This window comes from Chelmon rostratus, chromosome 3, assembly GCF_017976325.1.
Source record: "Chelmon rostratus isolate fCheRos1 chromosome 3, fCheRos1.pri, whole genome shotgun sequence".
Taxonomy (NCBI): Eukaryota; Metazoa; Chordata; class Actinopteri; order Chaetodontiformes; family Chaetodontidae; genus Chelmon; species Chelmon rostratus.
This window is the reverse complement of record NC_055660.1, coordinates 632,635-648,263: the sequence shown is the minus strand read 5'-3', so window position 1 is coordinate 648,263 and position 15,629 is coordinate 632,635. Positions and strand designations below refer to the sequence as shown.

The 15,629-nt window shown below is 48.3% G+C and overlaps 2 protein-coding genes across 5 annotated transcripts; both read right to left on the bottom strand.

Moving 5' to 3' along the window:
* Positions 1-996, bottom strand: LOC121604107 (transmembrane protein 121-like). The gene has a single exon (XM_041933516.1). The coding sequence runs from the start codon at positions 994-996 to the stop codon at positions 1-3; it is 996 nt and encodes a 331-aa protein (XP_041789450.1).
* Positions 997-5,145: 4,149 nt separating this feature from the next.
* spast (spastin) lies at positions 5,146-12,920 on the bottom strand. Of its 4 annotated transcripts, none has more exons than XM_041933196.1 (17): positions 12,493-12,920; positions 11,341-11,424; positions 11,029-11,112; positions 10,624-10,710; positions 10,037-10,173; positions 9,798-9,928; positions 9,438-9,531; positions 9,253-9,327; positions 7,791-7,862; positions 7,632-7,707; positions 7,358-7,449; positions 7,182-7,261; positions 6,885-6,927; positions 6,717-6,796; positions 6,448-6,518; positions 5,846-5,925; positions 5,146-5,421 (listed from the first exon to the last, which is right to left on the bottom strand). In XM_041933196.1, the coding sequence occupies exons 1-17, from the start codon at positions 12,860-12,862 to the stop codon at positions 5,296-5,298; spliced, it is 1,782 nt and encodes a 593-aa protein (XP_041789130.1). In that variant the 5' UTR covers positions 12,863-12,920; the 3' UTR covers positions 5,146-5,295. The 4 variants fall into 4 exon arrangements, with proteins under 4 accessions (XP_041789130.1, XP_041789133.1, XP_041789131.1 ...); XM_041933199.1 differs by having other exon boundaries at positions 5,885-5,925; XM_041933197.1 differs by having other exon boundaries at positions 10,037-10,170.
* Positions 12,921-15,629: the final 2,709 nt, after the last annotated feature.

Here is a 15,629-nt window from a genome sequence, read left to right as displayed (position 1 = left end):
TCATGTTTGCTCACATCTGTCGTCACCCTCCTCTTCCTCTGGTATGGTGGTGAAGTCCTCGATCACGACTCTGGGCAGCACCACCGGCGGGGTGTTCGACATCCGAACATCAGCCAGAGAGTTCTTCTGCATCTCGGCTCCTCGACCTGCGGGAGGAGAAGCCGGCAGATATTTTCTGTACTGGACCAGACTGCAGCTCTTCACGACTACAGCGACCACGTTCTTTCCCATCATGATCCCAGACACTCGAATATCTCCATAAAGCAGCAGGTTTCCTCCACGAATCAAGAGGGTGATGACGTTGATGCTGGCGAGACTGAGGATGGGGTAGAGCATCATTTTGTGTGGGACGATGTTCACCCCCTGCATGCTGATCTCGCTCAGGGAGACGCAGGGCAGCACCAGGAGGAGGATGTAGCAGTAAAAGAACATCAGTCCCTCCACCCACAGGGGGAGCGCTTCCCTCTGAAGCTCCCACAGGCTGGCCTGAATGTCTACAACGTCCAGGAGGTCCACCACCACCCAGAAGAGCCGACTCCTTATCTCCTCTCTTTTCTTATACGGCCGTAAGTACTCCAAATGATCTATCGCCGCCAGTGTGAGGAAGACCGTCGGCATGCAGACAGACAACAGCAGTGTAAGAGCTCTCCTGGACACACTGGTGTCTGTCTCTGCGTCTTCATTCACATCCTGCAACTTGTAGTTCTGATACACAAAGTAGACCTTGATCTCCAGGATGAATATGTAGAAGAACCAGAGGATCATGGCGTAGCCTCGCCGGGCCGTGTGCACCTCAGACGCAGCCCAGACGGCGATGTATCGCAGCACGATGAGGAAACACACGTCCCCAGCCAGCACAGTGACGCACACACCGATCCTCCTGGGACCAGGATTCTGCTCCACCAGGTAGGCGTCCACCAGCGCCAGGCTGGTCATGATGAGGACCGCCGTCAGGCAGATGTGGGGCCTGTTAGCAGCGGGTCGTGGGGGAACCATCACTGGTCTGAACACAGGTTGAGTTTTTAAACCAGGTGAAATGACCTGAGACAAACAAACGCCTCAGTGCTCGACTCTGTTCGGCTGCAGTTCTTCTAATGACCACTAGATGCTGCTCCCAGAAAACTCAACAAAGTTTTTCTTACAATAGTTAAATTTATAATTTCAAATGTTTGTATCCATTGACGAGTGAGGTTATAAAGCAGTGTTTGAGTCCAAGATTGAGATGACCCAATGATAAAAGTATTACTAGAATTATTTCTATATATGCAGTATGAGAACCGAGCGTCTGCGGCAAAGTTCCCAAAAGAAATGCTGTATTAAACCAAACATTTCCTGCTCCTGCAGCTTCATACTAAAAGCATTTAACTGGCGAAACATAAGTTGACTTTTATTATGAAGTAGTCACAGGAAATACGGTGCGTTTGTTAGTGAGTTGGTACTGACCGCTATTGTTCATCAAAAATGTGTCTACAAAAAAAGACAACAGCCATTTTCTGCATGGTTTGACAGCGAATCGGTTTGAAGTGATGGAAGAAGAAGGAGCAGCCACAGTGAGCTGATAGATGAAGAGCTGCAGGCTGCACACCTTCAACTTCTGAGCCAGGTAACAAACTCCTGTCACTTTCACTGCGTCCTGCTGTCTGCAGACTCCTGCTGTCAGCAGACTCCTGCTGTCAGCAGACTCCTGCTGTCTGCAGACTCCTGCTGTCAGCAGACTCCTGCTGCAGCATTACATCAGATCAAAGCTGCTCACAGAATGATGGAAAAAGGTTAATTACTGCCTCACTTCTTTATTAATCTGACAATAGTTTGTTTTGCTGCCCCAAGAATTCTGGGACTTGTAGTATTAAATTGCACTTTCTGTTACCATCAGTAACCACAGGTGTCGCCAAATCACCAGGACTCTTCCAGATTTTCCTGGCGTTCAGGTGTTAGAGCTGAATCAATACTTCTTTATATATATTTTCTATTTTCGGGCTGGCTGGGAAGGACTGTTCCAGACTATGTCTTTGTTTGACTGACAGCTTCCTCATCCCAGTTCTAGTAAGTGAGGAAAACCAAAATCTAGGCTTCAAAACTTCAGTGAAGCACATCATGTTTTCTATGGTCAGGGTCCACATCGGATGGTCCATAAACTTGAATCACTTGTTTCAAACTGGATCGATGATCCAGCTGTGGACTGGTTCTCTTGGACTTGCTGTTGTTTTAGTGTCCAAATTCAAGTAGAACAAAATACAGACGATCATGACGGAATCGATGCATCGTTTGTAGCTCTGGAATCCTGATCCAGCAGGTCCACCTCTGGGCTGAAGTCAGTCAGGATCAAGCTTAATGATGATCCACAGTGATCGCCAGTGATCCACAACACTTTGCTCCTCTGCTGGTCCTCTCAGCAGGTCGTCTTTGAGCCGTGAGGGAGGAAGTTTCTCGTTTAGTTTTTTCAAAATAAGCTTCAACAAAAAATGTGTCGAGAAATCCAGATGTTCCCGAGAAAGAAGCAGAGAGTGATCTCGAGTCCAAAGTGTCCTCGTCTCTTCCTGTTTCCTCCACAGCAGCGAACAGAAAGCTGAAACATCATCAGTCTGAAACTCATCTGGATCGACTGAGGAGTCGTCCTCGCTTTCCAGCTGCAGGCGGTGATTTCAGTACGGCAACAATTTTACATCCAACTGTCCCTCCCTCCCTCCCTGTCTGTCTGTCTGTCTCTCTCTCTCTCTCTCCTCCCCTCTGTACGAGTGAGAGATACTGTAAAGCAAAGCTTCTCCTCCTTCCACCCAAGACAATATTTCCTGAGCCTCAGCAGCATGACCTTGTTTCTGCATCACACACACACACACACACACACGATGTAGAGGAGCGCAGGTCCTTCATACCAACAGTCAGAGTGTTTGACTCCAGCGTTGTTACAGCGATGTGTGATCTATCAAACACCTTGTACCTTGCAGTACTGCTCTTTTCCACTCTCATTGAGTACTGTACGTATCAGTACATAATAGTATTCTACTGTGACGTATACATAATTATTCCTGTGCAGTATCATTAATGCTGTTGTCACTTTATCCTCCATGTTAACTTTGTGTACAGTCTGTGAAAGTCTACAGAATTCCTGGCAGTTTATATAAATATATAGATACATACATACTTTTTTTCTGACATATATATATATATGGCCTGCACCGACCTTTAACAGTACAGACGGTGAATCTGTCCCTGTCTCTTCTAAAGAACGTCTGTCCTCGACCTCAACCTGAAGCTCCACATGTTAAAGAATGAGCAACATCTGAAGTCTTCCTCCTCAGCCTCAACACAAGCTAAACATATTCTCCCAGTATCTTATTCCTACTGTCACATCAGTACAATTACCATGAATTTTAATGATACTCTTACTTGTACTCCAATTACTTCTGCTGTCACTAGTATTATTTCTACTGCTTCTACTGTCCCTTGTACCAGGATTACTGCTGCGGTAATGGAACTAGCCAGAATCAGACTCAGTGAAGACTGAAGCTGACTGCCTCGCTCTGGAAGGGAAGCAAATGTTAGCAAACAGCTCGTAGTCACACTTCTGCTGTTACAGCTGCCACTGCTTTTATCACTTCTACTACTAGTACCACTACAGCTCCTGTGTAGTACTATATGCAGTACTGTTTTTTTATTTGCTCTTCTTTTAGAAACCTATAAATGATCCCACGTTTTGAAAACTCTTCCTCTGACACATGTTGGACGTCAGCAGCAGACAGAAACCAGTTTGGACTCATTGAATGTTTAACTGGCTGAGCTGCAGCAGTCTGATCTGATCAGGCCACCGATCACTCATCAATACAGACTCGCGGTTGTCTCTTTTTAGAGCAGCAGTGAACACACTCTGATCTTAATGACCCAACTTCTAACTAGGCTAAGCTTTTTATGGGAAGAGCACATTAAAAAGTCATGAGAGGATGCTCTGGAAATGCATCAGGATGAATCAAATTAGCCCAATTACTGAGCTCCACTGACTCCCCCCTCAGTGCTGCGTTCAAGGACCGGACGCTCTTTTCACTGCTGCTGTTTGAGGGGCGACGTGAGGAGACACCCGGCTCCAGATCAGGAGCAACTAAAGACTGGGAAAGATGTGGAACGCTCCAAAAACACCTGTTTGGATCATTCCACAGGTAAACAGGCTGATTGGTAACAGGTGATCATCATCATCATCATGACTGAAAGGCTCAGTGGTTCACAGCGAGGATGGAGCGAGGGTCAACACTTCGTCAGGATGTGTTTGGACCGGAAACAGACGTGAAGGTTCGTCACAGACGGTGTTTGGCCTCTAATCTGGTCGTTGCAGTAAACAACAAAAAACATCATTAAAGCTGCGAAACATCGTGACTGTGACACTGAACACGTGTGATTAATAAAGAATTAAGTCTTTAAGAAAACAGTCAAAACAGCTAAAGCTAAAAGAAGCGTAAGTGACTGCAGCAGCGGTCCCTGTTCCTGACCGAAGTGGTGAATTAAACTTTAACATGCGTTTCATGCGGCTGAAGATGAGCAGCCGTGTTCAGCGCTGTGGAGGAAGGTGGCTCGTTAGCCTACAGGGGGAGGGGAGCTTCAAAGCAGCAGGAGGGGAGGGAGAGCGCCGTTAGCATAGATTAGCATACACCTACAGATGCAGTCCAGCAGCTGTTGGCTTAAACACTCCACAGTCTCAGGAGGGTTTTGATCCTTCGTGGTTCAGACTGAACTCGATGTGCTTCAAACACGACAAACATGAACAAAATAAACCAGAACATGAATGCAGTTTAAATAAAGACAAAGGAAAAACCTCAGATACTGATTCATGGGCTGAATTTGAATTTGAAAAACTCTACAGCAGCGTTTCAATCCACTTTACTCAAGATCCTCCACAGACCTTGTGAGCAGCTTTATGTAGGAACTATTTCTACAGGACTACGCCCACCAACCGCATCACTGCGCAGAAGTGATGCTACTCATGGACGCCACGTTCGTGCTGTAACATTAGCTAGCGCTATCAGTTAGCTCAGCTTTTTGTGGTTAGAGGTGACATTCCACCCGGTTTCTCGTTTACACGACATTTCAGAAATCAGCTTATTTTAATAAAAGAACCCAAAGTTGTCAAGTTCATGTGAGTTTAATGTAGCCTGAACACGAGTCGTACCAAAACACTGAATCACTACAAACAGTTCAGTTATTTAAAAGAAGATCTTTGGACATCAGAGTCCAGGTGAGGAACCAGAGACATGAGACGGTGCTAACACTCTGCTGATTAAACTCGAGGTTTGTCTGTTGGTCTGCGGCTCAGACGGCCGTCGTGTCTCCGTAGTCTCTGTTCCAGCGGACGTAGAGCTCCAGAGTCTGTGGACCGACGCTGCTCTTGATCTTCTTCAGAGACTCCACGAAGTCTCTGAAACAAATGTTTCGGACCTGCGGAGAAAACCAGAGTTTACTCCCTGAGCTGCTGCTCAGCATTTCCATTCTGGAGACTTTCTACCCCCCACTCACTAACCCTCCGAGGGAATCACTGAACTTTGAACTCACCACATGAATCTGAGGAACCGCTAGCTTTAGCCTTTACATTTTAGAATTAGATTAACTCCATCTCTATCTTCTGTTGTTTTCTGTTGTTTCACTTCTTTGTTCCTTCGTGTTTCTTTCCTAAAAACTGGAGATACAAGGTGATCACCTGACAGTGACACGTTGTCACTACTAATGGCGCGTGCTACAGGTGAGCTTGTCTTGCACCTGTTCAGACTGAAGCTTCAGCCCTGAAACATAAACTGTTTCCTGCAGCTGAAGCCTCAGGGGTTTCAGGACGTTTGGGGAGCGAGAGAATCATTTCAATCAATACCTGATCAGCGATCGGTCGATCACCAGCCGGTGAACTCACCTCACTGGCCTCCACGTTCCTCACTTGTTCCGGATGCAACTCTGCCGAAACACACGGACACGCTTCATGAAAACAGGCCCGAATAATCAACGACCGCACGTCTGGAATATTCTCTCAGACAGACCAAACAAACATTTAACACTGTGACAAATCAGTGAGCGCCCCCATCTGACCGTCATTCCACGCCTTCAGGGCCGGAACACGAAACAACCCTGATTACAAATGAGGAAACACACTTCTTATAAACTCGGTTCAGATTTGTGCTGTTTTTTCGACAGTTAGCTGCGTTACGTTCGCAGGTTCTCAAGGGGAATAGCACCAGCACATCATAACTAAATATTAGAATATGAACGAGTTTCTGCAGATTATGTGTTATATAGAGGCTGCGCATGGATACCCCGAGTACTCGCATTATACGGATATACGCGCCGCTCCTCTGGGGCTAATTTCTTCAAAACGACTCCAAATGCCACCAAAGTTGTCTGGGGGAGTAAATGGTCGTATTTAATGCTACAAATAAGGTCCAGGTTGTAAAAAACTAAAGTTATCCTTTAAGGTCTCACCTCTGATTGGTCCCAGGGAGGCGTCTTTAGCCAGAGAGGTGAGGTCACTGCCCGAGTAGCCCTCTGTCATTCTAAACCAATCAGAGACAGACAAACAAGGTTCAGGCGGTCTCTTCTTGTTGTAAACAGTGTGTGTCGCTGCCCTCTGCTGGATGGAAAGAGCAGCCTGACTTTCCACAGAGATGTGGGGACGCGTCTCCGTCGCTCACTGGTCAATATCCTAATCTGTGAAACAATGACTCGACATGATTTGTTTGATGAGTGGTCACCTGGCCAGCTGGCTGAGCTCTCTGTGACTCAGCGGGTTTCCGTGTTTCTCCAACAGGTTCTTCAGCAGCTTGAAGCGAGTCTGAGAAGGAAGGAGAGCAGCGTCTCATCACTCAGGCCGACCGCCAACATCTGTACGTCTGACACCGCTAACTGAAGGCCGAACTCACCTCCTCGGCTGGCAGAGCTACATACACACGTTTAGCGAAGCGCCTGCAAAGAATCAACGAAAGCCAAGCTGAGTGCTGCCATCGACAGAACAGCAGGGGGCGCTGACGCACAGCTTCCAAAGTCAAATTCATTTACTCGATTAATTCAAAACTATTATCAGTAAAACAGAAGCTGAACCTGAAACGGTTTCCTATAACATTTTGTAAAGTGAGTCTAGGCCTAATATCCAGAGGAACACAAAACGACTACAGAGACACAAACATCGTGGTGAGATTGGTGAAAAACAGGCGGCTGACCTGAGAACAGCCTCGTCCAGCTCCTGAGGCCTGTTGGTGGCTCCCATCACCAGCACGCGCTCGTCTCCTCCTGACTGGACCTGGAACAAGCGATGATCCATCAGTGTTTGCCGATGAGTCCTCCGGTTAACGCGGAGGCACGAACTCATTCATTTGTGAACAATTCAACATATTACTCCGTCAAACTCGACGAGGAACTCGGTCTTGAGGCGTCGGCTGGCGTCGTGCTCGCCCTCCCTCCGCTCACACAGCAGACTGTCCACTTCATCTGAGCACAAACAACAAAACCGTCAAATATCGTCATCGATGCTACCTGAGCTGAGCTGAGCTAAGCTAGCATCGCTACGTCAGCCTCATTCGGCTGAGCGTTGCAACGTCTGCTACCACCACTCGCCCCCCCGCTCATGTGGGCCCACAGATCGAGAGCCACTGATGTAGAGTGAGAGTTACCGATGAAGATGATGGAGGGCTGCAGCTCTCTGGCCACAGAGAACAGAGCTCGGACCAGTTTCTCCCCCTCACCCACCTGCACACAAACAGAGAAGCCGTTGTGGTGAAGGTCGGCGGTTTCCCACCGCGGCAGGTACGAACTGTATCAGAGTAACTCACGTATTTGGAGGTTAAACTGGCGGCGCTGATGTTGAAGAAGGTGGCGTTGGACTCAGCTGCCACAGCTTTAGCCTGGAGGGGATGAAAGCGTCAGGAAACTAAAAGTCCTGACAGGTGTGGGTGCTGCTCTGTCCTCGCTGACGGCTGTAATTTGACTCGACAGTAAACGTTATCTTCATGGTTTTAATGCCGCGTTCATGTCACGGCGGCTGGATGAAACAACGGAAACGTTCCGTCTGAATGTTCACGTCATCGAGATGGTGACATCATCATGACATCAGGTCAGTCTGGGTTAAACTACACTGGCCTGCAGTGTTTGGCTGAGGGGAGGCGTCCATGTTTGTCTCGACCTCCGAGAAAACTCGCAGAACGTGAACAGAGACAGAACAGGTGAGGGTCAAACGCTGCTCCACCTGGTCGTCTCCTCTGATGCATCACGCCCATTAGTCTAATCAGTGGACAGGAAGTGACTGGACAGGTGTGCTTTGAGTTTAATGCCAATTAGCAAATGTTAGCATGCTAACATGCTAAGCTAAGAGTTACATTTGTAAAAGTTTCAGCCTCCATCCAGATAAACACAGCGTTTTTAAAACAGCCTCCACAGTTTAAATCTGCAGCAGATCACACAGCACAGGTGTCAACTTTCACCTGTCTGCTTGTCAGTCCGTCTCTCTCCTCACCTGTCTGTTTGTCCGTCTCTCTCCTCACCTGTCTGTCTGTCTGTCTGTCTGTCTGTCTCTCTCCTCACCTGTCTGCTTGTCCGTCCGTCTCTCTCCTCACCTGTCTGTCTGTCCATCTCTCTCCTCACCTGTCTGTCTCCTCACCTGTCTGTCTGTCTGTCTGTCTCTCTCCTCACCTGTCTGCTTGTCCGTCCGTCTCTCTCCTCACCTGTCTGTCTGTCTCTCTCCTCACCTGTCTGTCTGTCTGTCTCTCTCCTCACCTGTCTGTCTCCTCACCTGTCTGTCTGTCTGTCTGTCTCTCTCCTCGCCTGTCTGTCTGTCTGTCTGTCTCTCTCCTCACCTGTCTGTCTGTCTGTCTGTCTCTCTCCTCACCTGTCTGTTGCCAGGTGTTTCTCTGTCGTCTCACGTGAAGTCTGGTGTTTTAAAAATTTGATGATGTAATATAATCGCGGTTTATAAGATGCTAATGTTAGCCTGCTAAGGATCTGAACTAAGATGGTGAGCAATTTACATGTTAAAAATTAGCATGTTAGCATTGTCACCGTGTGCTTGTTAGCATGCTGACATTAGCATTCCCGTCACAGTCACATCATCTGACTGTTTTCAGGACTGAACCTGACGTGTGATTCATGTAACTCAGCTTCATGATGAGCCGTTTTATTTGTTTTCAGTCATAATTTATCAAACAAAACAGAAAATTAACACTGAAATTAACACGTGAGAGGAAAAAAACAGAAAACAAACACAGATCATCATCTCTTCTTCTTGTCTCTCAGACTCACCAGCATCGTCTTGCCGTTGCCGGGCGGACCGAACAGAAGAAGTCCTCTGGCCGGAGTACGCAGTCCTGTAAACAACTAGAGAAGAAGAGAATCTGCTGACAGACGGAAAACTGCAGAAGAAGAAACTGTCAGCAGACATTTAAACTAAAGAAAAGCTTCGTTTCTCTGACGGCTGCTGAACTCACCTCCGGCCTCAACGCCGGCAGGATGACGATCTCCTGCAGCGCCTGCTTCGCCAAATCCTGCCCGGCAACGTCTCCGAACCTCACGGACGAGCCGCTGAAACGCACCATCAATACACCCGATAATCCAAAACAGATACACAATCAATACCAACAACCAATAACAGCATAGCTTCACTTCAGCTGGCAGAGGTCGTGTTCAGCACAGACAGGATCGAGGAGGCGACTGTGGTCGCTCCATGCTAGACAGGTGAGGAGTCCCTCCAACCAATCAGAGGTCAGCAGCGCCTTCGCTCCCCCTCTTAGTACTGGCTCGGCTCAGTGGATCAGCGAAACATTTCGCAGCTCGTTAGCGCCTCTCACCTGTCGACGATATCGTTGAGGATGAGGTTGGCGAGCTTTCCGTCGACGTTCTTCAGGGTCTTTGTGTCTTTCTTCTTCTGTGGTGTCGATGTCGGGGAGTTGACTTTAACACTGTGACGACTTGTTCTGCCCTGCAGGACGAGTCCAACGGGAAAGGTTTGATCGCTGCGTGACGATACAGGAGGACCCACAAACTCACCTGAGCCCCGAGTCCCTCTGACAGAACCGATGAAACACACCTTACTGTGACTGAGGGCGGGGGGGCGCTGTGAGCGATGGAGGCCCGCCGAGGAGGAGGATGTCTTTGGGAAGTGCTTCGGTCTGCTGGATGGTCCTGGATTTAAACAGTCTCTCTTTCTAGAGACAGCGCCACCTGCTGACCCCACACACACACACACACACACACACACACACACACAGTTACGAGTAAATGAGAAAACCGAATCTCTTTGACCTTTAGTCACATTTTCACAGCAGACGAAGGTGTGCAGGTGTACACTGTCCACATGTGTCCTGTCAGATAGTGGCAGGACAGCTGCTGTCTGCTGGTCTGGAGGATCCACACTGAAAGTCTCCAGTGAGGACAGTTTGGTGTCAGACTTTGGACAGACGGTCGTTTAAATGTTGCTGTAGATGTTGTTGTCAGTGTTTGTATGTTCAGACACTTTGGTTTGTTGCTGTTTATTCAGAGTTTCGACGACTTGAATTATGTATAAAAGTGACTTTAATCAGTCTGAACGTTTCATTTTCAGGTTTCTTTCAGACGGATTTGCACCACTGTGGATGCGCTGTGTGTTGTGGCCCTCTCTGAAGCACGCAGACGTACCTGAGCACAGGTGGGCAGTGTGGTAGGCGGGGTTAGTGCTGACAGTGGAGAGGTCTGTCTGAGTCCTGGATCCTGAGAGCACCGCGACTAAAACAACAAGAGCAAAGAGAGAGAGAAACACAGGTCACAAAAGAGCCAGAAACCAAAACTGGTTCAGAGAAAGACCTCTGACAAGGTAGTTCAGAGAGACCGCCTGAACCTCCGAGCCTGGACCAGAAGTCCTCAAAGGACTCAGTACGACAGTTTCACAACAAAAGAGAAACATCATCAGATGAAGATCATGTGATATGATGGAAAGCTCCAGAACATCTGCTAAGAGACATATTTTATTCTATAAAAAGACACAAAACAACCACAAAGAGACACAAACGGGACAGACATGGACGCTGACACCTGGGGTCCTACCTAAAGACTGCAGCCGGCCTTTGGCCATGAGCAGGTTGGCGGCCATCTTGTTCTGCAGCCGTCTGTCGCGCTCACATTTCTCTCCTGTAGGGGGCAGAAAACACAGCTTTTCATTCGGACAAACGAGGAGCTAAACGAAGACGAGGAGGTGAAACGACGGACAGCGACTGCAGCCGGGTGACACGTTCTAACCCAGAAGAACAACATCTTTTGACACTGAACGTGGAAAATGTAGTTTTTGTTCTTCTGGATTCGTTTCATGTCTCCTTCCTGCTGACGTTTGTTTGTCTCTGCAGTCCAAACTGAACTCACCGCTTCCTGAGATCTGGATGGCGAGTCCTTTCTCCAGCTCTGTGATCCCTCGCCGGTACCAGCCCACCGCCTGCTGCTTGTCACCTGCCAACACGTCAGCCAATGAAAATGAGCACACACTCTGACATCACTCATCCGAAATGAACACAGCAAAGCTGCGACTGGTCACTGAGTCGACTCGCAGATGAACAGTTTTATCTTCTCTTCACATCCCAGAATAAGAGCGCGGGAACAGCGATGAGCAGCTAATGAGCCGTTTCCTGCGAGGCTTTTATTGTGAAGAGGCCACGACGGCTGGCCAATACAGACCGGAATAAGATCAGTACCATCCTCACCCCTGTCCGAAGGCTAAATATGAAGTCAGCAGCCAGTTAGCTTAGCTTAGCATAAAAACTGGAAACAGGTGGAAACAGCTAGCCTGGCATCAGTATGTCTGTGGCAGCCAGACACTCTGCCTGATCGGGTCAGATGTATTGATCTGCTGGATCCTGATCCGCTGTCACATCTCATTAACTGACTGCTGCAGCTCAGCTGAAACCCAGAGAGAATCAGACCCCACCCTCACATTTAATAACTGTGGCTCAATTACTGACAGTCAAACTGTTCAGAGGAACATTTACAGCTGTTTAACAAAGAAACTCACAGTCCTCTAATATGAGGAACTCCTGCCAATACTGTGGGGCCTGTGGACAGATACACCTGAAACACAACATTCTGCTTTAACCTGTCAGTTTACACACAGGAGCCCTGCTGACAGGCCGGCAGCCTCCAGCCGATCAATGATCAATCAGTATCGATACGGTCTGTTTCCTGATCTCAAAACCGCGGCTGCTGCGTGCTCAGACACCGGAGAGCCAGAAACCTTCTCACACCAAACTCCATACAGAAATCCTCCGGTTCCACCTGTGCTGTCAGCAGCGCGCACGGCGGCCGTAAGACGCGCTGACTGTGCTGATCAATAAACCCGAAGGGTCAGTTCTTCACTCGGCATGAATCACATCCAGGAAGCAGCGACTATTTCAATATTAACTTTACAACAGACGCAATGTTCAGTGAGCGAAACAGCGCTTAAATCACCGGTTTTCTAAAGGAAAATCAGTGTTGAACAGCAACCGAAGGTCTAATTAGGAAGCTGCCATGAACGTCGGGTACCTCGCTCGTCCTCATCGATCCTCAGCGCCGCAGAGATGAACTCGAAGGCCCGGCCGTGGTGCCTCCTGACCCGCTCGCCTCGCTCCGGGCTCCCGCTCCCGAGCCCCGGGCCGCTGTCGAGCCTGGCGGCGTGGAGCGGCAGCGGCGGGGCGGCAGTGGCTCGGGGCCCGGATCTCACAGCGGCCGCGGTCCGTCTCCACAGCCAGCGGAGGAGCGACCGGATCAGGGACAACACGGCCAGCAGCGGGTAGGACACGAACGAAAGCACGGCCAGCATCACGGCACCGGCACCGTCACCGGCGGCAGCTCTGCTCAGCGAATCCGCGGAGCTGCCGGTCCGCCTCCTGCCGCTTCGGCCCCACGGACTCATGCGCGTCCATATCACGGCACACCGGTCCGGTTCAGCCCAGAGAGCCGCTCGGTTCAGATTAACGCGCCGCTTCTTCTTCGCGGTCATGAGGGAGCACAGAGCAGCACGCGGCCGCCACCTGCTGGACCGGATCTTACCACGTCCCGGGATCAAGTCACCTGTCGGCTCCTCCAGCCTGCGGCTCGGTCTTGTTGTTGTTTGTGCTGTTTTGTTGTGGATTTGTGTTCTAGTCCTCTCTGGTTCACATTGTTAGATCCTCAGAAACCCTGTGCTGAGGCCGCGGGAGGCCCGACAGTTATTTTCTTTAATCGTTTTAAAAGGTTCAGTGAATAAACTGAAGAATCTCCGTCAGTAAAATATGTCAAAGAAAACTGTGAAACCAGAAAATATTCACAGGTGAGAAGCTGGAATGTCGATTTTTGGCATTTTTTTCTTGAAAAGGACTTTTAAAAATGACTCCAGTGACAACATTGCTGATTAATTTTCTGTTATTTGACTAATTGATGAATAAACTGTTTGATTCACGTCTAGAGTCCTGGTAGGTTTCAGGGTGCCACTGACATGCAGCCAGTGGTGGAAGAACTGTTCAGATCCTTTAATGCAGTAAAAGTACAAACAAAAATAAATAAATAAAAATATAACACTGTGGGAATACTCCACTACAAGCTTAAGTCCTGCATTTCAACCTCACTGAAGTAAAAGTATGTAACTTAAAGTCAAAGTGTTGCTGCAGCAGTAAACTGTTCCTGTCAGTGTTTCTCGATCATATCTGATGTTTGTGGATTAATATTCCTGCTGCATTACAGTTTTTCTCAAATGCTTTAACACAAAAGCCAATCCTCTAAACCAATTTAATATTACTCTCTGTGCAGCCATGGGTTCGGAGGGGCTTGTCCATCGGCATGCTGTCCTTGGGTCTGACAACACCCAACGTCTCCTCACATTGCTAGAGGAGCTAAGAGACATCCTCCTGGAGCGGACAGGTTTTTGTTTTTGTTTTGTTTTTTTACAAGCCGTTTTCTCGATATAACGAGATATTATCTCGTTCTAATAAGATAATTTCTTGTTATCTCGATAAAACGGACTTTGTTTTTTGTTTATTGAATGAACGTCAGAAGAAGAAGTGGCGGGTGGATGATGTGACAGCAGGTGTGCGGTGTTCAGCGCGGACAAATGCGCAAGGTAAGATGATTATTACAGGAACACATCACCCCAAATTCATCAGTAACCATAACTAGATTATTATACTGTCGCTCCGGTGCTTTTTGGTACGTGCAGACGAACTGTGTGGCTCAGTTGTGCAGGGCTGTCGGTCCACCCTCAAAACGGTGAAGTGGAAAGTTCACAAACTGTGCATGGAATAGATGGCGGAGATGTGTCTCGACTCTGTCACGTAGCCTCGGTTTAACCAGCGGCAGTTTTAGGCACAGCTGTATCACAGCTTTATCATGTGTATGTTGATACGGGCTGATTGGATTAATCAGTACACTGCAACCGTATTTGTTCGTTCACAGAGCTGTTGGTGCCGCAGGGGGGCAGAGAGTCGCGGACTCGGCGCTGTCCGGTGCTGAACTGCAAACGGAGATGAAGACAACCTTTGCTGCAACATTCAGTGAACTGGCCTGTGTGTATTCACTGTTATTAATGTTGTTTTTGTCTTCCTTGTGTTGTTCTGTCACTGTCAGCGCTTTTGTCTTTTGGTCTTCATAAAGTTATTAAAAAAAAAACAAAAATCAAGTTTGTCTTGAAGATCAAACCCAACAAGGGCGTGGCTTAAAGATCGAAGCCAAAGGGGGCGGGGCTTAAAGGTCGAAGCCAACAAGGTGTGGCTTAACGATCAAAGCCAAAAGGGGCGTGGCTTAAAGATCAAAGCCAACAACGTGTGTCTTGGATCCAGTCTGCTATGAATGCACCTGTGGAGTGATGCACAGCAGTCAATTCATTTCAGAGACCAACAGAAGAACATTGTATCGTACCGCAGTCACAGAGGATCAACTACATAAGACAAGACAAATGATGTCCACAACAGACAACGGCAGTCCACAACAGACAGCTAGTGTACAACAGACAAGTATGATGTCCTTAAGAGAAATGTCATCCACTGCAGACAACGATCTGCAGGAGGAGTTCAGAGAGGAGCTGGCCAAGAAAGAACAGAGCTGGGAGATGAGAGTCAAAGAGCTGGAAGAAGAAAAGAAGCGACTGGAGGAGCTCTGTCTGATGGCCAACACGCACCTCCAGAACAACACAGATTGGCAGGTCAAATACAGCGACCTACAGTTGGACTTCAAAGGGAACCAATCAAATACGGAGCTGGCAGAGAAGGCCAAAGAGCAAAGCGTGGAGCTCTTCAGGATGAAAATGGAGAACTACAAGAACTTCGCGCTGAAGAATAAACTGCAGGTGACAGTAAACCGAGTGGAGAAGAAGCTCTTGCAGAGAGACGAGGAAATCCTGGCTCTCAAGACAGAGAGAGACTCTCTCTCTCTCAAGCTCGCAGAGGCCACAGACAACCTGTCCGCCAACAGAGCTGAACTTCTCCAGAACGACAAAGCTTGTGAGACCAAATATAACGATCTGCAGGAGGAGTTCAGAGAGGAGCTGGCCAAGACAGAACAGAGCTGGGAGACGAGAGTAAAAGAGCTGGAAGAAGAAAAGATGCGACTGGAGGAGCTCTGTCTGATGGCCAACGCGCACCTCCAGAACAACACAGATTGGCAGGTCAAATACAGCGACCTACAGTTGGAGTTCAAAGGGAACAGTCTCC

Bases quoted from the DNA above. Each gene is read 5' to 3' on its own strand.
- LOC121604107 (XM_041933516.1), bottom strand. From the start codon at position 996: ATGGTTCCCCCACGACCCGCTGCTAACAGGCCCCACATCTGCCTGACG.
- spast (XM_041933196.1), bottom strand. From the start codon at position 12,862: ATGAGTCCGTGGGGCCGAAGCGGCAGGAGGCGGACCGGCAGCTCCGCG. The intron at 10,711-11,028 runs GTAGGACCCCAG...TTGTTGTTTTAG, and splicing joins AGGCCGGCTGCAGTCTTTAG to TCGCGGTGCTCTCAGGATCC. The intron at 6,519-6,716 runs GTGACCACTCAT...TGATTGGTTTAG, and splicing joins GAGCTCAGCCAGCTGGCCAG to AATGACAGAGGGCTACTCGG.